The following is a 23,906-nucleotide window of genomic DNA, read 5'->3' on the forward strand; positions in this document are numbered from 1 at the left end:
ACGCCGTGCTGAGAGCTGGAAGCCTCGCTCGTGCGCCGGCGAGCAGGAATGTATTAAGCATAGTTAGGACCCCTACAGTTAACACGTAGCGTTAAGTAATTAAATATAAAACGTAGATGCGGCACGATCGACATAATTTACCGATGTAATAATAAAAAATATAAACCAAATAGCGCTCTGCGACATGTACCAATAAGCATATATAAAAAAAACTCATCGGAACGCACCCCGCCCACCCCAACGTGTAACAAATAAAATTAAATAAATGTTGAACAAACGCCCGTGTAGGAAAGAGTGCTGAACGATCGCTCGTGCGTCTTAGCGTTAAGTAATAAACATATTTAAAATAAAAAACGCACGGAGTGGGCGAAGACCCAGAAAAAAAACAAGAACACCGACCGCGACCCGCTCAGCTGCGGCACGAAGCAAATAAGCATACATAAAAAAAAAACTCACCGGAATGCACCCAGTCCAACACGGCGATGTGTAATTAAAAATAAAAACGCAGACGAAAAGATATATTAAAATTGGTTGTCTGTAAAGTCAGTTTACAGACAATAGTTTAACGTGACGTCATAACAAAACATTGATGAAATGATTGATCTAGAAGAAAAGGAAATATCATATTCGGTCTGAGACTGAGCCGTAATAGGTTTTTGCAACCAAACCATTTAGACATTAAAAATATTATATTCTTTGAGGAAGAATTTGTTTTTAATTTTCAATCTTTTGCATGATAAAATCTACCTCTGCATAATTTTATGAATAAAATTGAATCATTTTTATTGAATTATCACTATTTTGTATGGATACAAAGGAGTGAAATGAAATGTGCAATTGAATTAATAAATTTACTTTTATTTGCATTCATTAATTCAAATATATTTATTACTTTTGAAATGTTGCGTGCGCCATATTTATTTTTACAAGTACAAAAAACATTTAGCAGCTAATGGGCTTTGAACCGACTACTTTAAGTTTGAAAATTAGGTACACTAACCACACGCCCCCGAGGCCATACTAAGTTACTGTAGTTTCAAATGTCATATATATATATTTATAAAAACTTTGTTCACGGTAGGGGTATAATATTAACACGATTTTATAACAAATACGCACCCCAAATACACCAAACTAATTTATAATGTGTTACAATATTTTTTAAAACATTGTGCAAAAGATCCCGGGTGTAATTTTAATTATAATGTGTAACTGTAAAACACCATTGTTGGTTCAAAACGTATTTGAATTTTCAACATTAATTTTAAATAACCGTACCGATTGTGCTGAAAATCGGTGGACGATCGTTAAATTACATAATATTAATAATTCAAACGACGAAAATATGATTGAAAAGTCAAATCGATGGTTGTTCCAATTGAGTGGAAGAGAGATTCCACGCATGCGTACAATGAGCAAACAGAACACATCCGTAGTGGGACATCTGTAGTGGGACACTTTTTCGTGCGTGCAGCCGGCGTTCATCGATTTATTAGACGTCAGGTCAAAAATAGTAACACCTATGTACGCCGTGTAGAGTGCAACCGGCACAACTGACAGCGTTTTACGATAAGTAAATTTATAAAATATATTACAAAGCGGGAGCGCACGTCTGTACGCCGTGCACGCACTGCTGAAACTGTTGACAAAGTCCTCGTGCGACGATAGCGAGAAGGGGAAAGTTTTTTTTCGACCCTGGCACGCAACAATCTATACTACCTCGCAGTAGAGCCTAAGCGTGGAACACAATGAAAAAAACGTACAGCCCAGTAATACATGAAACCGCTGAATTCATGTGACAAAAATAACTTAAATCAAGTCTCAAGTGTAAATACAAAAAAAAAACAATTAAAACATAATAAAACAAAACAAAATTATATAGCAGATACTCACGAACACAATACAGCGGAATGCAGATAAAATCACCAATCACAGAAAATAAAACAGCAGCGAAAACTCCCATGAAATAATACTCGCTTATTGAGACACCATGATGCAAAGAGTAAAAATCCCTATAAGTAAATAGGAAAAAAATAAAACAAACGCGGAACCGCGAGAAAACAACCATATGACGTAATAAAATAAACAATCGACAGCAAAAGCAAGAAAGGTAATAAAAAATACAAATCAGTAACACATTGAGGAAATAAATGACGGAAACCTCTGTATCCACCCAAAAAAAAAAATTATACCACTAGGCTAAACATAACCCACAAGTAAATCACAATAAACCAAAACCAGTCTTTTAAAAAAAAAAATCTATCTACGAGAACAATATCATAAAACTACCACACTCTCCAACACACCAAATGGCATGGCCCGATTAATGACAACACGAATAAATATCAATAACCATAAATACCTACATCCTCAAAATATGTTATTAAGCATAAGAAACATACATACACAACAGGAAAGAACGATCCTAAACCAAGACCTGTCGACTGAGACCTTCCACCCCGCAACACCTGAAGGAACAGCTAAGAATTAACGAAGCGCTCATGCAATACGAAAATAGGGGTACTTTTTTCTGAAAACATGTATCTTAAACGAAGACACAAAAAGCTAGCGGAACAAACCAATGCGCAAACGAACGGCACAACACCAGAGACAAAACATGCTATTCCTTTGTTAAAAAAAAAAAAAAAAAAAATAGGACACACATACGAGTCCTTAGCGCTAGCCCCAGCTAGTATACATTCATTAATAAATAAAATCTGTTATAGTATTTGTGTAGGCAATAAATAGGAAGTACAAAGCGATATAGCCACAATACGTTATTAAATAAAAAAAATAGTAATAATAAAAAATATAGTAATAAAGTGTATGTATAGCCATTAAATAATATATATGTAAGTAAAACGTGTTATACCCTAAACTAAATATCTGCAGGTTTATGCTCTTATAGTCAAACTTTGTAGGAATATAAACATAAGTCGTTTTAACGGTCTGTGTAATACAAATGCTTATAGGTAGATCATCAGCTCTGACTAATTTGTCCTTCATATAAGAAAACTAGTTCCCGACTATAAACATAGCATGTTATTCTAATAATAAAATAAACTATGTATCATTGTAGTATAAAGACCGCAATATACTGGTAACTCATTTTCAAATAGTCAAACCACCGTTAATAAATAATGATACTATTTATTTATACAAACAAACATTAACAGCTATCCATCCTTCCCTTTCGCTCATGACGTATACATAGTGTGTGTGTGGTGTTCTAAATAAGGAGTATTGACACCCATAAAAGAATATTATATGAGTCATGTTGTACAGTAAGAATTACGCCATGCCCGAAACTGCATATTTGTATAAAACGTCATGTGACCCAATTTTCAATAAAATTATTTGAAGACGCATTTTAGGGTTTATTATTACATATTTTGTATCTAGAGATGTAAATAAATTTAAGTAGGTAATCTCAAAACTCACGCTGTGTAATTTTTATCCTTCGGAAACACACGAAGATATTGTAATATGTTTAAAAACAAATAATTTCTTGTAATGGTCGCAAGAAATATTTTTAATAATTGGAAAATATTGCAGTTAACTTATATACTACTCATCCTTAGAAATAAATTTTAACATTTGTCGTAATAAGTCCATTTTGAAGCATTTATAAACTTTGTTCATTTGTATACTTGTAGATGTATGGAAATGTTTACTGAGATGGCCGAGTTTAATTACACTAAATAAAATTTTTATACAACAATTAACTATTTCGATCACGGCCTTAAGTACCAAGCATTAAACTCTGAATTCGTATGTTTGCTTATAGTTGTTATGTTTTTGTTCAAATAAAAAAGCTCTCTATTGATAACAATACTATTGCCCACATGCATAAAATATATCTGAGTCAGATATTAGCATAGACATTTTATATAAAAAGACAGCAGAATCCTTACACAGGCTGCACAAATACATTTTGCCATGCCAAATTAATCATTGTACAAAATTTGCTATTTTATACATGTGTGCTATAATTCATATCAAGTTAAACTACACTCCATGAAATCGTTCTAATTGTAGGAACTGTCAAAAGTATACTATACACCCAGCATATAAATTAAACATGTGCTATGAGAAGAATTTAAGTTACGTACTTTTAACTTGTTTGTTCTCACTTCCCTTGATACATGTAAGTATATTATTTGTATCGGTTTAGTGTTTACAGATGTGGCTTCTGTCAAAAAATACAGCACTAATTTTTTTGCTCCGGTGTGTGTGTCAAGAAAACTATTTAATTATTCATATAAAATTTATTTTTAATGTTTATAAATACAACTTTGTACGGAGTATACCAAGACAACTACTGCAATGTGTATAATAATCTATAATATCCTCTGCTGATTTAAGTGAACGTAGTTAAATTCCGTTATCAATTATCATAATAGTCGTGCTTAATAAAATGTCGTCAAGAGTAACATAAGAGTAGCGGCGGAACGCAAGGGCGGGAGAAACGCATTCACGCGAAGAAAGCAACGTCCGCGCGCCACGAGCCCACCGCCTCCCGCCTGTGACGTCACGGACAGGTTGTAAGGCCTTGAGTCTCGGTGGTGGTGGGCTAGGCCGGCGGCTACCGGTGCAGACGATGTCAAGTGAGTGACTGACGGCGGCAGCTGAGTGGTACGTGAAGGGGGGTGGCAGGGGGAGGGGGGAAGGTGCTGCCGGATGCTGGGAGGGGGAGTGGGTGGGTGTGGGGTGGGGTGGGGGGAGCCCGCCGGCCGCGTGACTCACACAGACCTGCGCGCACACCTGCGCCGCGCCGCCGCGGTTATATTTCGCGCAGTCCGCACCCGCGTCGCGACACGCCGCTACACGCCGCCATGCCGCCCCGCCAGAAGAGCCGGGTCTACACCATCCCCATGCCGAGCGAGTCCCAGCAGCAGCTGGTGAGTTCTCCGTCCCGTCCTTCATTCGGGAAGCCTTCTCTTCGCAGACGAGAGAGCCAAAACCCGAAGTTCCCCGAAGTTCATGTTTTTTTTTTTTTCCTCCCGTATCTTTAATGTACGGGAAGCCTACAACTCACGTAGTTTCGGTTCCCTGCAAGGATTTCCGAAGATTACCGAAGTTTTGCGTTTTGGTATTAACGCCACTTCAGCCGCTAAATCAAAAGTTCCAATGAAAACAAGCATGTTGTGACTGACCTAACCTAACCTAACCCTTCGAATTTTTTAATTTCAATTTTTGAGAGAAATCCGAAGTTGCACGAACGTGGTAGGGAACCGAATATACGTGAGTTGTAGGCTTCCCTTAATGTACAACAAGTATTTATAATGTAGCTAACCTAACCTAATTGACCATTAGCATCCTTTTATCATCACCGCCGTATTTATTTACAATGAACCAAAAAAAAACCGAAGATGCACGATCGGGCGTTTGGTTATCTCGTCTGTGAAAAGAAGGATTCCCCTTTCATTCCGTCCGTCGCCAATCGAAGATCTTTACGGGCTTTTTTTTTTTTTTTTTTTTTTTTTTTTTTTTTTTTTTTTTTTTTTTTTTTTTTTTTTTTTTCGCGTTCGACGATTCACGTAATCAGCGGTGCAGGTCGGCTCCTCTGCGTGGTTGACCGAACATGGCGTCACAGGGCAGCCTTGTCGCGAGCGGCAGTGTTGATCTCTTCCGCTTCCGTTACTCCGTGCGACCAATAGAACCCCAGTACTTGGCCGCGGTGGAAGCCATGTTTGTTTCAAAGTAGAAGCATATCTGGTGTTCTATTATTACTTTGTGTTTTGTTTTATTACGTATGTAAATTTTGACCGTGTTACGGTCACGAAGCTTAATTTTTTTAAATAACTAAATGTTTACAAAACTGTCAAATTCAATTTAATTGTTTGCCATTTGTTACGTTTCCGTGCATTGCGGAAGCAGCTCACGCGAAAGTGAAATGTTCCGTTTACGTAATCCACTTCCGTTTGCGTGTCATTGTAGAACGGGGCTTAGTAAGTCTGGTTTGTTTGTGTTATTGTGTGTCTGTAGTGAGCTCGCTGTTGATGAGGCTTAAGGCTTTTTTTAAATTTTTTCGTCATTACTATTAGTTAAGGGCCATTTCTGAAAATTTTAAAACTACACTTCTCTTGTATTACACCTCTCATGCAAGTGTTGTTCTGTCGAAAATAATTTAAATAAATATTTACGAAATGTGATATCACTTACGCAAATGTTTACTCCCATTAAATAACACATGGTGAATTACTATTTGAAAATACTTGTGACAGAACGACAAATGCAAGAGATACGTTGAGTTATATTTAGAGAAATAGCTCTTAAGAAAAAAAATCCAACGTGTCGTGTAAGACTCCACCTTAATGTCACGCTTTTTAAAAAAAAAAAAAAAATCTGGTTAGTTCAGAGTCACACTGAACCCATCATATTGTCCAGTGCAGCGGCTGGAAAATGCCACCTGACCACGTGTAGGCGGAGTCTTGGAAAACGTTTTGTTTGGGGCCGCGGTGACTTGAGTGGGTGCGTCAGCACGTGCCTCTAACGAGAAATTTCGCGTTCGATTCCTGGCGAGGGAAACGTGGCTGACGTTACCACGAACAGTTGGGTTTGCTCGGGATACTCCTCCTCCTCTCTCAAACTTTTTAAATTTTTTTACGCACATTTTACCGTTAATCTGTGTCCCGTTACGCTCATTGTACGCTTGCGCCGCATCTATCTCTCTTCCACTCGATTGGAACAACCATCGATTTGACTTTTTCGAGGCACATTAAACTTGAAACACTCACATTCGTTTCCTACTTTTCCTATCATCGTCCTATCTTTAACAGAATAACACAGATTGGAAGAAGTTAAATAGCAAACAAGTATAAAAGTTATAGTTAAAATAATCTCTTCGTTAAAGTAATAAACATATTTGAATTAATGAGTGCAAATAAAAGTAAATTTATCAATTAAATTGTAGATTTCATTTCACTCCTTTTTTGTATCCATACAAAATAGTGATAATTCAATAAAAATGATTCAATTTTATTCATAAAAGTATGCTATCATTTCATCAATGTTTTGTTATGACATTGTCACGTTAAACTATCGTCCGTAAACCGACTTTACAGACAACCAATTTTTTTTTGTTGCTATATGAGCCACACTCTCGTCGTCTCTTGTCTGCAATGGCCTCGGAGCACACGAGTCGTTCTTTCTGTTCTCGGAACACCATAGTCACAGGAAGGCGGTACGGCGCGCGGTATGTGATTAGCCACGAACAGTTTTTTGCGTGACGTGTATGGGTCAGAGACGATTAGTCACGTACAGTTTTGGCGTATCGTGAAACATGACGAGAGAAATGAACTGTATTCGCAACGAATATCTTGCAGCCCAGCCTCACACTCCGAGTTTCTTTATTTCATTTTCTTGACATTAGTATTAATATTTTATACATTTAATATACTATCGTTCCCATGGGTAATATGCAGAGACCGGTAAAATTCGCGGATTCATATCGCGATATGCTATAATACAAACAAAAGTAGATACCTCGAATTTGCTTCTTGGATGGCTCTCAGTTTATCTGAAGGAATTTGAGCCAACGAAAAATCTTCAACCAAAATAATATCGAATCGCAAGCAGCCCTGATGACAGGTCTCACGAGTCAGTAGCCAATGAGCGGGTGGCGTTTGCCTGGGTATGTAGGGGATTGTGGAGTCTATCCTAGAGGTCATTTGAAAGCGCTAATTTTTCCAGTCTCTAGCAATATGCCTTCCGATAGCTCTCTTGCTCTTGTGGTTATGTCTCAAATTTCTTCACAAGATATTTCCTAAACGTTATTTTCGAGCTGCAAATTGCCACGCAAATTATCGTGATGGTGGAACAACTGCTTGACTGTTACCGACGTTAGATGATAAAGGGCCATGCATATTTCGCGAAAAGTTTCCGAAACTAACTGAAAGTTAAAACGCTGTAGCATCGTCTGTGTTTCGTGATTGGGCGAGTTTCTTTCAGGTACACGACGATTGTTAAAACGCCAATCACAGTAATTCATTGCGGAAGCAAATGCGTCCTGAGTGGCTCAGCCAAACAAGGCAACGACTTCTCTCGCAGACGGCCGCCAATCACAAGGGAGAAATCACAGGTGCGGGTATACCTTGTTGCAGTCTAATCAGTGTTCAGATCTTTTCGCGAAAAATGCTTGCCCCTAATGATAGGTATTTAGTGTAGATTCGTTGAGAAACATTTGAGACTAAAAATTATGTGAAAGAACGCTATCGTGATGAATTAATAGGAAGGAAAAAAACTTCAAATTATGATGAATAGAGACTGGAAAAATTCGCGGGTTCATTTCGCGATAGGCTAGACTCCAAACTCGTAAATCTTCATGCTGAGTCAAAGATTGGACCACCGTTTATCTAAAGGACTCTAAGCCAATGAAAAACCTTCAACAAAAAACGTATCAAATCACAAGCATCCCAGTTGACGCGTGTCACGAGTCAGTATCCAATGAGCAGGTTCAATTGGTCCCAGTACATAGAGTATCATGGAGTCCATCCTAGAGGTCATTGAAACCGCGAATTTTTCCGGTCTCTAATGATGAAGCTATAAGAGTGCATCCATTGAAGTTCGTCCATGATCGTCGAGATAAGTGCAGAACAGGAGTATCGCACAGTGTAAGCACTCCCTGTGTTCAGGGACGGGTCCACGAAGTGTGGGGGTGAAGGTTACACGGGACCGTGAACTACTTCAGGTAATTATGTTAAGTCAAGGCCCTGTCACCTTGTCAAATATTTGTACCTTGTCAAATATCAGTACAGTTCGAGGGGAAGTAGGCGTATTGGACGGAAAATGGCTTCCATATGTTCTCCATCAAATAAATTTAGACATGTAACCTCAAATATGTTTTAAATCATGTCACACCACCAAAGTTTATTTTTGGTCTAGGTCATCTCAAACTTTCCAATTTTAATTACATTTTGAAATTAACTAACGCATCACAGTGCTGGATGGAATTTTTTAACTTATGCTACTTGTGCATTTATAATTTTTTCAAACATATATTTATTTAACTCACAGTAATATTAGTTATAATAAAAATAAAATTGTGATTCTTTTTAACGTTTAAAAAAACCTTTTAAACTTAAAAAAAAATAGTTCGCATACGATATTCATTTTTCCACCATACATTCACAGCAGGTATAGATGTAGACACTCGAGCATATTTCAGCTCAGAAACCATAATTATCGTCGTACCGACAGGAATTAAAGTTTTTAGAAGATCAGCAACAATATAAGGATCAAAATTAACATTTAGTTCATCATGTTTATGAGCTGTAGGCTTTGTATTCTTATTTTCTTTAGGAGATTTAACAGATCATTATTTTAGTTACTAAACTTTTAACCTCTTTAATCGCCCATGTGTAGCTACTTCGCCATTTTAAAGATTCGTTGTGATGTAAACGTAAGTATTTTAGAACCTGTCCTACATGCAAAATATTTTATGGAAACTAAAAAAAAAAACATGGCATTGGAACGTGTCGGAAGCAAAAAATTTCTGACAGTGTGACAGGGTCTCGACACGTAGTCTGAACATTTTTCGTTCAACCTTAACAGGTTGGCAGAAGTTAGATTCCCATGTAGCACGGAGAATCCCGTGGAAGGATGTCAGAAAAAAGACAGTTGCATCAAGAACAGTAAATAAAGACACAACATAACCTTGGATAACACAGTGGCAAACAGATGAACCCAACGATTACACTAAACAGATAATCTCGACAACACAGAGAAGCATAGGCGAACCACTTTTAATAAAATGGAAGGCGAAAACCCCAGGCAAAACACGAGAATTTTCTAGTTGGACAATGCATTGCTTCCCCCCCCCCCCCCCCCCCCTAATTCATAGCCGGGTTTTTGGACGTTGTTATGCGAAAACAAGTTAACAAAAAAAAAAGATGAAAAATTTTATTGACGTAGCTGTGTGGGTAAAATGACACAATGTGCTAAGCAATAAATTATGTAACGTAAATTTATTGTTTTCGTGCCATCTAGCGGCCAAACATCCAACCCCACTGCCAAAGTACCGGCCAGTGCGTGTTGAACCTTGAGCTCAATTTACTCAGTTCTAAATGTTTGTGTGAATTATCGGGTTGACCCAATTTTACACAAACGTAAACATTTGTAAAACGTCGTCATTTGACGTCGTTGCGTTTGTCGCGCGGTTCACAAAGGAGAAGCCTAAGATGTCCATCAAGTTCTGTCCCTGCCCGTACACGCCCGAATATTCACCTTTGGCCAACCTCGGGATTTGTTTTATTTTTGCGCAGGAAAAATGAATTCAAATATTAGAAGTGGTCAGTTAGGTTAGCTACATTAAAACACCATAAAACACTATGGACGTATAGTTAGGTTAGTATAGCTACATTAAAATAAACAGATATATATATATATATATATATACTAGATAATGCCCGGCATGCGTTGCAATGCCTCAATCAATTTTTTTTGTAATTTTTTAAACGTATACTAAGCATCTCTCTTTATCTCTCTAATTCTCTATCTCTCTATGTATATATCTATAACTCTCTCTATCTTTCTATTTATATCTCTATCTCTCTATATATCTTTCTACATATATATCTCTATATATCTTTCTAGCGGACCCGACAGACATTGTCCTGCCCAAATGTACATATGGCGGTAAGTATTTCTACGCTGGACATTTTGTATCTTCTCATTATACATACCCCTCCTCTTGGGCACGCCACTGCCGTTACCAAAAACCTTTCCCATGTTTACGCAGAAGGCAACAACAATGCAAAAGCCCGTTGCCATTGAGGCTAATTATCAACAATGCTTAGTTTTTTTGCTTTGAAAGCGTGTTTTTTTAGTTTTTTCTTAACTCAGAATCGAGATAAAATATCCAATTGTGAATCTAAACCATCCTCGAATCCCCGTGAACTCACACAAAAAATTTCATCAAAATCGGTCCAGCCGTCTAGGAGGAGTTCAGTGACATACACACGCACACAAGAAATATATATATATAAATAAACCCGAGGTTGGCCGAAGGTGAATATTCGGGCGTGTTCGGGCAGGGACAGAACTTGATGTACATCCTAGGCTTCCCCTTCACAAAGCCGGGCCCTGCTACCTCTGCAGTCGCCGCGCGCCGACCTTCTTCCCGGCACTAGTGACGTGGCTGGCAGCCAGGTGAGGCGGTGACGTCATCGCCGCCGGCTGAGCTCCGCCCTCCCGCCCCTCGTGTAGCAGTGCTTGTCCGGTGACTCGCGGGCTCGGAGACGGCGTGCCGTCACGCAGTTGAAGCTTTGAATATATATACTGTATAGAAGTCGCCAGCCCAGGTTAAAATTTCTAATACGGTTTTGAGGTAGTTGGTTAATTCACCGCCGCAATCGCCTCCATCTCTAGGGCATCGACTTGTGGTGGTCCCTAGCGGACAAGTGTCGAACTCTGCAAACACCCCTTCCCCCTCCTGTTGAACGATCTTGAGCTGCAGTGAATGATGGATGAGGGGTGAGGGAATGACAGCGGGCGACAGAGCTGCGCTCTAACGTGTAAATAACAACTAAGACGATACAGGGCGTTACGGCAACGCACTGCAGCGGTGAAGTTCCCAAGCTGCTCATTATACGCTTCTGAAAAACGTAGAGTAAATCCTATCCACTCGCGACTTCTATACAGTATATATATTCAAAGGTTGAAGGCAGGGCTGCAACTAGGTAGAGGGTGGTGGGGGGGGGGGGGGGGGGGGGAAGCGGGGCATACGCCCCGGGCGCAAAGCTGTGGGGGGGCGCCGAAATAGCTTGCATTGTAATTCATACTACAACTGGTAACTGGTAAAAGGTTTTTGCATGGAAGTTACAGCAGAACAGAAACTGTTACATGTAGGTATGGAAAATGCTTAAATAGCACCATTTTACCGTGGGAGGGCCCCCGGACCCCCCCCCCCCCCCCCGCTTTATTGGTGTGGTATGTGCAAAAAAAGAGGGGGGGGGGGGGGGGCGCGCATGAATTCATTCATGCTCCGGGTGCCAGAGACTCCAGTTGCGGCCCTGGTTGAAGGGATCGTTACCACAACGGCGATCGTACAATTACGCCGAATACCAAGACGCTGAATGCCAAATTGACCGCAACGGTGTACCAAAACGCCGAAATACAGTAACGCCGAAAAATGTTGTTGCGGGGGGGGGGGGGGGGGGGTTGGGCACAGGAGTAAAATGAAAAACAACTGAATGAATTTGTGTGCTAAACTTACCTAACCTAACCTTTGTGGCAGTCCTGCAATGACATTTTTCGGCGTTGTGGTACACAGCAGTTTTCTAGCTGTCGGTGTTGTAGTCAATTTGGCATTCGGTGTTATGGTTTTCGGCGTTATTGTACGTTCGGCATTGCAGTGCGTCCCCTAGTTGAAGTTTTTTTTTTGACGTGATTACGTCTTTAAAATTGCTTCCATAGTGGGAGGCAATTTAAAAAAAAAAAAGCAATGATAACAAAATCCGGGAGATATAGTTTGGTGTTGCAGCTACATATCTATCATCTCCATCCAAAAATTTAATTACACCACTGGATAGCTAAAAGATCTAAGAATTCGTTACGCTAAGTGAGGACTGTGACGCATCGCGCGCTGTGGAGGGGGAAGCGCCGCCATTTTGAGGTCATTTTGCTGCGTTTCGAGATTTCCATTTAGTATAACTTTTGACTCGGAGAAGCTACGACGTTTCAATCGTCAGCTCTCGTCAAAATCTGTCGATTGCACGTATAAAACATTAATGTAAAATAGTTACATGCTGTTAAAATACTATATATATATATATATATATATATATATATATATTAAAAAATATATGTCGGCCTATACGCGTCAAAAAGCCAAATCCAAATGCAGAGATCGTATACGGTTGGAAAGGGCTTCCCAAAAGCAATCGAATGATACCAATAAAACACCATATGACCGAGTGAAGCAGTGCCGGAAACGTAAAAGAATGAATACGGCCGAGCGGATCAACGATGGTGCCAGTACATCTGCAGCTGCGGCGGTTGAAATTATGCAAGTGGATGATGACTTCCTAGTGTTCAAACATGATTATGACTTACATAAAATAGCGAATTTTATAAAGACAAAAAAAATAACCTCGGATAACCCAACGTTAGAAAATATTACCTGTTACGTACACACGTATTCACGTACAACACACGGCCTTGTCCATGACACAGCAACACCCCATTTTTAGGGGCATGCAAATTTCGCGAAAAGATTTTGAGACTAGATGAAAGTTAAAACACTATAGCATCGTCTGTGTTTCGTGATTGTGTGAGTTTCTCCCAGGTACGTATCGAGTGTTACAACACCAATCAGAGTGATTCAGTGCGGAAGCAAAAGCGTCCTGAGTGGCTCGGCCAAATAAGGCAAAGACTTCTCTCGCAGACGGCCGCCAATCACAAGGAAGAAACCACAGGTGCGGGTATACCTTGTTGCAGTCTAATAAGTGTTCAGATCCTTTCGCGAAAATTGCCTGCCCCTACCCATTTTTTTTTTATTGCCTTGTCGCATCGCTTCATTGTCGCGACGGTCCTGCTGCTGCGAGCGACCCCAGCATCGCCGTGTAGAGTCTTGTAGAAACAGTGTCACTGGACCTGTTTCTGGGTGTTTTGTTTTCGTCCGGCTTCGTGGGCAGTCGCCTGCGGTGCGGGGCCCCGGTCGGAAATAGTCCCGGGACTTCCCCCGGGGGTGTGTCCGCGGGCCCCAGGGAGAACACAACAACGCCCGTCAGTCAGGATCGCCTGCTAGGCCCGTCGCGGGCCGCCAGGTAGCAGAAGGTCGCTGCGCAGTGTCGGGGCTGCTGACCCTGAAGTGACCCACACCTCCCCCCTTTGTCCGCTGCCTTACAGCAGATGACACGATACTTCGTGTTTTGACAACCGGCACTCATTTCGCCTGGCGAGCAACAATGGTCGCGGAGATCACCGCAGACAAAAACACAACGACTTGATGTAAGCTTTTGGACATAAGCCATTGCTAAGCACGTGTATGTCTGTAGAAGAAACCTACAAAAAACACAAAAGACAAAAAACATGAATTAAGCAAAAATTGCTGTTGTCAACAGGATATATACACCACATAATATTCCATAACAGGAATATATTCAACAAACAAAGGAAATGGACTAAGAGAACGGAAATAACAACCCACAAATGATGAATTGAACCCTAAAAATTCAGCACAACAGTTGAAACGAGACAAAAAAACACAACAGAACGAAAAGACGAAACATACACAATAGTTTTCCAAAACAGAAACAAGCGACGTTTCGGGAACTGCTATCTGCTCCCGTCCTCAGACAGAGACGCACATGGTACGAAAACACTTTTTCGTTTTGTTTGAAAAGGAAACGAACACGTTAGGAACATTGATGACACAAAATGTTGTGGATCTTTAACTTTAAAATAATCACAAAAACAAATGTACCAAAATTTAAATATTTGAAACATAAAAGCAAAGTTTTAATAATGTATATATATTTTTCATTTATTATTGAAATATAACAGTTTTTATATCGACAACCTAGTTTATTCAACAAACACATCAACTATTCAGTGGATGCCCACCATTGGACGTCATTGGTTCATACCAAGATTCACTAATAGCGTGGAGTATAGCACAGACCATGTTAGATTATAATTAACTAATGCTGTATGTGTTACCGTAGAGCACGGATAGTACCGCAGGTGTTCATAATCAGCTGACTGAAATCTTTCTTTGAAAATAAACCGAGTCAGTAACTTCTTCGAATGTTAAAGATGGACATTTTCTATCCTTTTGCGGAACGTAAATAAATTAGCATTGCTGAGAATTATTTAGATTGTTTTCGGAGAATAACTTCGATTACCGCTAAGTCACCGGAGTCATCCTGGAAAAAAAGAAATTGCACTCAGAAACATGTCCGGAGCGAAAAATGTATGATGTAATCGGAAGATTCAGTTCTTTGAATGTTTAAGTTGTTTGTGACCTGTTGGTGATGTCATATGTCCGTGCGTCATTCGAAAGACTGAATCCCTAATGCTCATTTTACAATGACACGGAAGCGGAGACGTATCACGTAAACGCAGGCGGATCTCACGGAACGGAGTATCTACGATGGTACGCATGGCGGACACGGACGCTTACGGTTTAACTCGTCAATGCCTAGCTCTTCCGTTTACGTTATTCCGTGCGACCAATAAAAGCAGAGATTTCGGCCACGGTGATAGCCATGTTTGTTTACGTTTTAAATACCTTAAAAATGCAAGTTACAATACGTTACATACAATACGTTATACAATACGTTAAATACGTACAAGAATATTTAGTGTTTTTATATTTTTGGTTAGTGGTTTATTTTATTATATATGCAAACCCTGACCTGTTATGTCCTCGTATCTCACTTTTTTTTTTCAATTAAATTAATTTCTTTTGTAACCTTGAAATTCAATCTCATTGGTTGCCATTTGTTACTTTTCCGTGCGATGTGGAAGTTGCGGATGGACAGTGAAACGTGGAAGTCTTGCGGGTTCGGATAGTTTTCCGTTCTCTGCGTTTCACGTCTGATTATGGAACGGACATGAGCATCAATAATGTTCGCAGGCTCTCACGGCCATTGTCTGAAGTAGCTTGGCTTCTGGGTTGTAGCCGCGTCCTTGGCGAATAATTCACCGACGTTTCGGTCGACATTGCAGTCGCCATCATCAGGGAGCAGTTACCTACTGAGGTTCTTACAAATTATCCTGTCTTTATATACTCTTGCCAACTAAGAAGTTTGGACTTCTTCTGTCTTTGCTGGTCAAATCTTCTGGCTAGAGACCTGTAAAATTCGCGGATTCATTTCGCGATAGGATAGAGTCCAAATACTTTTGACATTATTTTGCCACAGTTTATCTAAATGACTCTGGGCCAATGAAAAATCTTGAACGGAAGAATTAGCGAATCACGATCATTCCAGTTAACAGGTGTTACGAGTCGGTAACCAATCAGCAGATGTAATTTGCACGAGTGCATAGAGGATCATGGAGTCTATCCTTCAGGGATCTGAAATCGCGAATTTTACAGGTCTCTACTTCTGGCTAAGGTATATGGCGAGAGTATATAAAGACAGGATAACTAGTAGGAACCTCAGTAGGTAACTGCTCCCTGATGACGGCGACTGCAATGTCGACCGAAACGTCGGTGAAATATTCGCCAAGGATGCGGCTACAACCCAGAAGCCAAGCTACTTCAGACTTGAGCGCGGATCGTGACGTGAAGCGAAAGCAGCGCTCCAGAAGAGTTCCGCTGATTGGGGAAACAACTTTCCCAAGGCGCGACGACCTCGCGTTAAGGCCCTTCTGCACCGGCCATCTTGGTTTGTTGCATCTTCACGCCAATATTTCTGAAGTGAAGCTTCTTTTCAGCCGGTAGGTTAAGTCCAGGCAAAGACCTCATTAGAGCGCAACGAAAAAAAAGTGTCACGAAAAAAAAATTGGTTGTCTGTAAAGTCGGTTTACGGACGATAGTTTAACGTGACAATGTCATAACAAAACATTGATGAAATTATGCATACTTTTATGAATACAATTGAATCATTTTTTATTGAATTATCACTATTTTGTATGGATACAAAGAAGGAGTGAAATGAAATCTACAATTTAATTCATAAATTTACTTTTATTTGCACTCATTAATTCAAATATGTTTATTACTAAAACGAAGAGATTATTTTAACTATAACTTTTATACATGTTTGCTATTTAACTTCTTCCAATCTGTGTTATTCTGTTAAGGATAGGACGATGATAGGAAAAGTAGTAAATGAATGGGAATGTTTCAAGTTTAATGTGCCTCGAAAAAGTGAACTCGATGGTTGTTGCAATCGAGTGGAAGAGAGATAGATGCGGCGCAAGCGTACAATGAGCGTAACGGGACACAGCGTAACGGGACACTTTGTCGTGCGTGCAGCCGGCGTTCATCGATTTATTAGACTTTGTCACGTCAAAAAAGAAGAGAGAATACTCAGAGAGAATAAAGTGAAGTCGGACAACTGTAAGACTGATATGAATGGTCTTAGCTTTCGAAGCTCTGGGTTGCAGGGAGAGTTAAAAGTTAAGTGACCGGCAATTATACTTTTGGTTAGTCGAACTGATATAAGTTCCTAGCAATGGCGACTTCAAGATGACTTTTTGGGAGGGAATATCGCACAAAGAAAGGTCGTGGTTGCAAAAAATTAGGTCAGATATTGGCCTTGGAATATTATTTACAAATTACAGGTTTCAAATACAGAAGTTTAGTAGCTCCATGCAACGTTTGATGAGATAAAAGTTTAACATATGAAATTAAATATTTAAGTAAACATAAATATACACTAATCAATAAAATTGGTCTCGGGAGGGGCTATCGCTCCCACCGCCCCTCCTCCTGGAGCCGCGCTTGGTTCCTAGACGAATTATATTTCTGATAGTTTGAATACAAACTATAAAAGGTAATAATTAGTATTGCAGGAGTATATGTAGAATTGGGATCTTGATATATTAAGCTTTTATAAAAATAAGTTTTGATATAACTAGCTAAAAATTCGAATTAGTATTTTTTTTATTATTTTTCAAATTATTTATTGTCTTTTACTTAAAAATTATTAATATTTTTTTATATATACCGATATCAGAAAATATCGACATTAAATTATCGATGTTTATATATCGATGGTTAGAACATGAGATATCGATATTTTTTTGATTGATCGATGTGTCGTTCCACCCGCGAGCATGCATGCGTGCAGTGCGGGTCCAGGACTGTGGCGGTAGCGTCCCCTCAGGGCCTCGCCGCCGCGGTCCTTGGACCGGAGACCGGGTTGCCTCCAGCCGCTGGGCCGGGCTGAGCAGACGACCTCGGAACACTCGCCGCGCTCACGCCGGAGTAGACGCTATCGGCGTCATGTCGCCCCTGTTCCCCACTTCTCCTTTCCCGCCGGTTATTGACGTGACAACGTCTAATGAATCGATGAACGCCGGCTGCACTCACGAAAAGGTGTCCCGTTACGCGCATTGTCCCGTTACGCTCATTGTACGCTTGCGCCGCATCTATCTCTCTTCCACTCTATCGGAACAACCATGGATTTTGACTTTTCCGAGGCACGTTAAACTTGAAACGCTCCCATTCGTTTCCTACTTTTCCTATCGTCGTCCTATCCTTAACAGAATAACACAGATTGGAAGAAGTTAAATAGCAAACATGTATAGAAGTTACAGTTAAAATAATCTCTTCGTTAAAGTAATAAACATATTTGAATTAATGAGTGCAAATAAAAGTAAATTTATCAATTAAATTGTAGATTTCATTTCACTCCTTTGTACCCATACAAAGTAGTGATAATTCAATAAAAATGATTCAATTTTATTCATAAAAGTATGCAATCATTTCATCAATGTTTTGTTATGATGTTGTAACGCTAAACTATCGTCCGTAAACCGACTTTACAGACAACCAATTTTTTGTCCATGCGATTTTCCATCTAGAGCGAGTCTCATCACTCGCCAGAGATGTGTAACATCTAACCTCGTCGGCTACGAGAAAATTCATTATGATCACACGTATAATGCGGAACGTGAAAAATATACCTACGCAGTGTGTTTTCAACTGAATTTCTGGACGCGAATCTCACGTGGTTTCTGCACGCGCCGCTAGAATTCGCTGCCGGAGCAGCTACGTCGACCATCGAATCATTCCATTGGCAGAGCCAAAAGTTAAACTGTATAATTAAACGTCTCCGATAGTGAAAAAATGACTTGAAAAAAAATACTATACACCGGCTTTTGGACCTGATTTTCGACAAAAAAAAAAGTTTTAAATAAAATACTGTCAATCTTCTTGAAATGCCATAAACAGTTAATTATATAAAGTTTCCTTTTGGCTTTGTGAACTTTAGTTCGTGCCATTGGCCGTAGATAGCAGCCCCGTATGTTACACATTTCCGTTTTTTGCTTCCGTCGCAAATTACTCCAACCAACTGCCGTATACCGAGAGCTAAGTTTTTACATAGCAAACAAGAATGATTGTAGGGACTAAATTTTGGTATCCGCTACCCATATTTAGAGTCTAACACATAATATGCTAAATCAGTGGTTGTTAATTTACAGAATGTAGTAAAGTGTCAGAAAATGCGTTTTATATGCTTAAACTTAGCCACACAACAGCTATTTGGACGTGTAAATAGTGTGTGTGAATTTTCGTTAATATTGTTAGACCGGTATTCCAAGACACAAAAATAAGGGTTTAAGTGTTAAATGCCCTAACGTATTCCTAGTGCACAAAACCCTTAGATAACTTAAGACACGGCCAGTATACCTTATTTTTAGGGAACGGAATTTTATGTCGTATAATGACATAGCTGTTGCCCAATCTTCCGCGCATGCGCAGAGCTCGCATTTTTTGTTGATTTCGTGCAGATGGCGGACCCGCGTCTGGCGCCATTAACTCGTATATAGTCACTTACGTGATCATCGGGGCCACGTACCAAGCGTGTTGGTGAGCCACATGAAACTTAATGGTAGCGAAACTGTCCTGGAATATATTTTGTATCCTTAAATGGTCGTAACAAGAAATAACCGCAACTTAAAAAGTAGGTACTTAAAATTAGCAAGGTGGTTTCATTTTTGTGCGATGGTGTTGCTAGCAGGGGCGCAACAACTAAATTTCCATCATCGATCCCCCCTATTGAAGCGGGGGGGTCCAGGGGTCCTCCCCCGGGAAAATTTGTATTTCAAGGTGGAAAATGGTGCTATTTAAGCAGTTTTATTATCTAAAAATTGATTACACAGCACTTCTTTGCACCAGTTTGCCCCCACTTCAAGGTTTCAGAAGGGAGGGGGGGGGGGCAAAATACCCTTGCCCCCCCTGTTGTTGCGCCCCTGGTTGCTAGGTATCTGTAGGAATTTTTGCCGTAACAATTACATCGATGGAGATGGTAACAATTGTATTGATGGAGACGAAACGTTAGCTAGAATGCGTTTGGAACCAGTTATTTTAGCCTCGCTTACTGGCATTCGGTTTGGACTCGTTCTGGAATACGGTCCGGGAGCTAGGTTACAGTCGTATCCCAACAAGGCAGTGCTTATTCGCTGCCTTACCCGAACGTCTTGTAATACTGCCCTTAGAGACGTATGGATTTACAACTTCCCGGGCTGATGGCCAGCAGCACCGAGATTAAAAGTTGGCTGCCTGCCAATATGGACAGCTCCACAGAGAAAGTAAAGAGAGAGAGAGAGATAGAGATAGATAGATATATATAGAGAGAGTGAGTGACTTCACTTCCACGTTGGCGAAAGTTCCTTCTTGGATTCTCTTTTTTTTTAGGGTGATGTGTGGGTAGTAGGTCACTGTATACGTATACCAACCTGAGTAAATAAAGACGGGGAACAAAACCAACAAATGATATGAAGGGAAATAAGTATTCTTAGTATGTTGCAGAAAGGAGCGTACGCAAAATTTATTTTCAGTAATGTTTTAATTTATTAATGTATGTTTCAGAGGTCAGATTTTAGCACAAGTTGATGATATTCGCGAAAAGGTTTGTTGGGTTAGGTCAGCTACAGTATTCGAACCTAGGACCATTTAATATGTAAGTGATGAATACACAATGCGTAGTTAATGTACTTAGTATAACCAACCTTTCCCACGTTTGTACAGTAGATAACTTAAAGGTTTCGCCTACCCGGGCAGGTTTTCAGAAAGAAAAAAAAAACAATGCAATTTAAAAACTGCTTCAGATATCCAAGTGTGGTCTGTTTACGAAAAGCATTTAAGAATACACTGAGTGCTAATGAGATGTTGCTTACATATTTCGTTTTTAAACTTTATTTTTTGTAGAGTGAAAATGGCTGAAATAGATGTTTCCAGGCTAATATCCAGGCACGAAACACCCGGTAGAAATGTTTGAAAGCTCTAGAGGGACTTGCACTACACTTTGTCTTCATTTGTCCACCATGTAACGTTACGGCTACCCCTCTAAGTTTGATAGCTGGCCTAGGCCCGACGAGAAGACTGCGCGCCAGTCCACAGCCTCGTGCTTAGAGGCGACGCCGCGCTAGAAGCACCAGCGAGCGTCGCCCTTATCGTGTCATCACGCCTCGCTGACAGACACACCCCTGGCTAGGCGGGCACACACACGATGCACACAGCTTCAGGAAAAACATCGCGATTTCAAAACTACTCAAGATATCCGAGTGGGGGTCTGCTCACGAAAAGCATTTAAGAGTTAGCTGAGGGCCGAAAAGTACTTTTGATTACGGATTAAGTTTTCAAACTGTATTTTTAGAAGAGTTAGGCGTAAAACAACCTGTACAGATTCTTAAAAGCACTTAAGGGACTTGCATTACACCTTTATCTTCATTTCTCCGCCATATAATGTTACGGTCACCGCTCAGATTTCACAGTTATCCTGTGACGACGAGAAGACTGCGCGCCAGTCCAGAGGAGACACCGCGCTAGAAGCACCAGCGAGCGTCGCGCTTATCATCCCGCCTCACTGACACACATACATCCCTGACGAGGCGGGCCCCTTGACGCGAGGATACCATCTTTGAATATATATACTGTATAGAAGTCGCCAGCCCAGGTTAAAATTTCTAATACGGTTTTGAGGTAGTTGGTTAATTCACCGCCGCAATCGCCACCATCTCTAGGGCATCGACTTGTGGTGGTCCCTAGCGGACAAGTGTCGAACTCTGCAAACACCCCTTCCCCCTCCTCTTGAACGACCTTGAGCTGCAGTGAATGATTGATGGGGGGGGCGGGGAATGACAGCGGGCGACAGCGCTGCGCTCTAACGTGTAAATAACAACTAAGACGATACAGGGCGTTACGGCAGCGCACTGCAGCGGTGAAGTTCCCAAGCTGCTCATCATACGCTTCTGAAAAACGTAGAGTAAATCCTATCCACTCGCGACTTCTATACAGTATATACATTCAAAGATACCATTGCCAGGCGGGTGGTCGCCGGCTGCGTAAGAGGTTTTCCCTGGCCGCCAGCCACGAGACCGTGCAGGAAGTCACAAGGCCGACTGCTGACAAGGACGCAAGCCCGTGGGATTTCACAAGAGTGAGGGGGGAGGGGGGGGGAGATGGAAGTGATTCACTCTACGACGCGTGGACGAAACCGACAGAAAACAATCTCTGGATACCGTGCTAGGTATACTTCTTTTTATTAATAACTTAACATTTACATAAGTTATGTTTACTGGGTAAGAAAGCAGAATAGCTCATGGTTTCGCCATTAATTTGATGTAGGCCTACTCCATAACATAGAGGACTAAGTCAACAATAATATATAATACATAATGCATAGTTAATGTGCTTAATATAACCAACCTTTCCCAAGTTTTATAGTATTGTAAATGTAGATAACTTAACGTTGTTTTGCACATTTGTTTTGGTTTTTTTCAGACCAAAAGAAAATAATTTTTTGAACGTTTCAGAGAAGAACTATTTAACTAAGTCAAATCTGCAAAAAAATTTGACTTACTACACTATGTCCCGTATCCCCTAATTTGTCAGTGTCTATAAAGAGTGGAGTATACATAAAATATTTCCATGTAGCCTACAAATTATTCCTGTGAAATTAATTTTCAAATATATTTGCTAACGTCGACACAATATTCAGTTGAGGAACGTGATAACTCCCCGTACGTATGTGATCATTTTACAAATGTGTTTGATTCCAAGCATAAAAAGGGGGGAGGGCGGTCCTTGGCACACCCCCCCCCCCTCCTTTTTTCTTTCCACTGTTCAACTATTTCGACTGCTGACATTACGGAGGCTGTCGGAAGCCGAAGAGACTGCGGGTTCTGAAAATTCTTCCAGGCAGTAGTTAATTTCTCCATTAAAAAAATTGGTTGTCTGTAAAGTCGGTTTACGAACGATAGTTTAACGTGACAACATCATAACAGAACATTGATGAAATGATTGCATACTTTTATGAATAAAATTGAATCATTTTTATTGAATTATCACTATTTCGTATGGATACAAAGAAGGAGTGAAATGAAATCTACAATTTAATTGATAAATTTACTTTTATTTGCACTCATTAATTCAAATATGTTTATTACTTCAACGAACAGATTATTTTAACTGTAACTTTTATACATGTTGCTATTTAACTTCTTGCAATCTGTGTTATTCTGTTAAGGATAGAACGATGATAGGAAAAGAAGGAAACGAATGGGAGTGTTTCAAGTTTAATGTGCCTCGAAAAAGTCAAACCGATGGTTGTTCCAATAGAGTGGAAGAGAGATAGATGCGGTGCAAGCGTACAATGATCGTAACGGGACACAGAGTAACGGGACTATGTGCGTAACGGGACACTTTTTCGTGCGTGCAGCCGGCGTTCATCGATTTATTAGACGTTGTCACGTCAAAAAAAAGTAATCGTGTATTGCCTTGAGCTTTAAGTAGACGCAATCTGGTGGAACTCGTAGAGATCTGATGGCGTTCCTTTCGAGAGTGGCGTAGCGAAGTGACGCCAGAATCGCACTGGCGCGACGGGGCGATGATCAGATGCGCTCCGCAAATCTGTGACGTCAGCGCGACAAAAACTGCGGACGCCACAGACTTGGAAATTATTTATTCTATTTCCATCGCTTCACTGACGCAGTCTATATTGCAATGAGCGTGAGAATTAATTTTTTCGAAAGTTGGCCTGACCATTAGGTAATTAGATTATTATTATTGAGGTGTTATTTATTGAATTCGTTTGTGAAATGTAGGTACTAAACACGACCACGTGCAATGACTTGTCGGAACGAATTTTAATTTTTTTCTCACACGGGCCAATTTAAAGATACTTGTAAACATACATGGCTGTCTTATATGGGTTGAGTGTGTAATGGCAAGGAATATTTAATACATAGGCTACTACTAGCTAATGCGCGGCATGCGTTGC

The 23,906-nt window shown here is 40.3% G+C and overlaps 1 protein-coding gene across 1 annotated transcript in view; it reads left to right on the forward strand.

The window, feature by feature from the left end:
* The first annotated feature begins 4,750 nt into the window (after window positions 1–4,750).
* LOC134540501 (phospholipid phosphatase homolog 1.2 homolog) overlaps window positions 4,751–23,906 on the forward strand; it is a 154,003-nt gene continuing 134,847 nt past the window's right edge. Inside the window, exon 1 of the mRNA XM_063383324.1 lies at window positions 4,751–4,901. Coding sequence (XP_063239394.1) covers window positions 4,836–4,901 — 66 coding nt within the window. The 5' untranslated portion in view covers window positions 4,751–4,835. The remainder of the gene's footprint in view (window positions 4,902–23,906) is intronic.

This window comes from Bacillus rossius, chromosome 16 (genome assembly GCF_032445375.1).
Source record: "Bacillus rossius redtenbacheri isolate Brsri chromosome 16, Brsri_v3, whole genome shotgun sequence".
Taxonomy (NCBI): Eukaryota; Metazoa; Arthropoda; class Insecta; order Phasmatodea; family Bacillidae; genus Bacillus; species Bacillus rossius.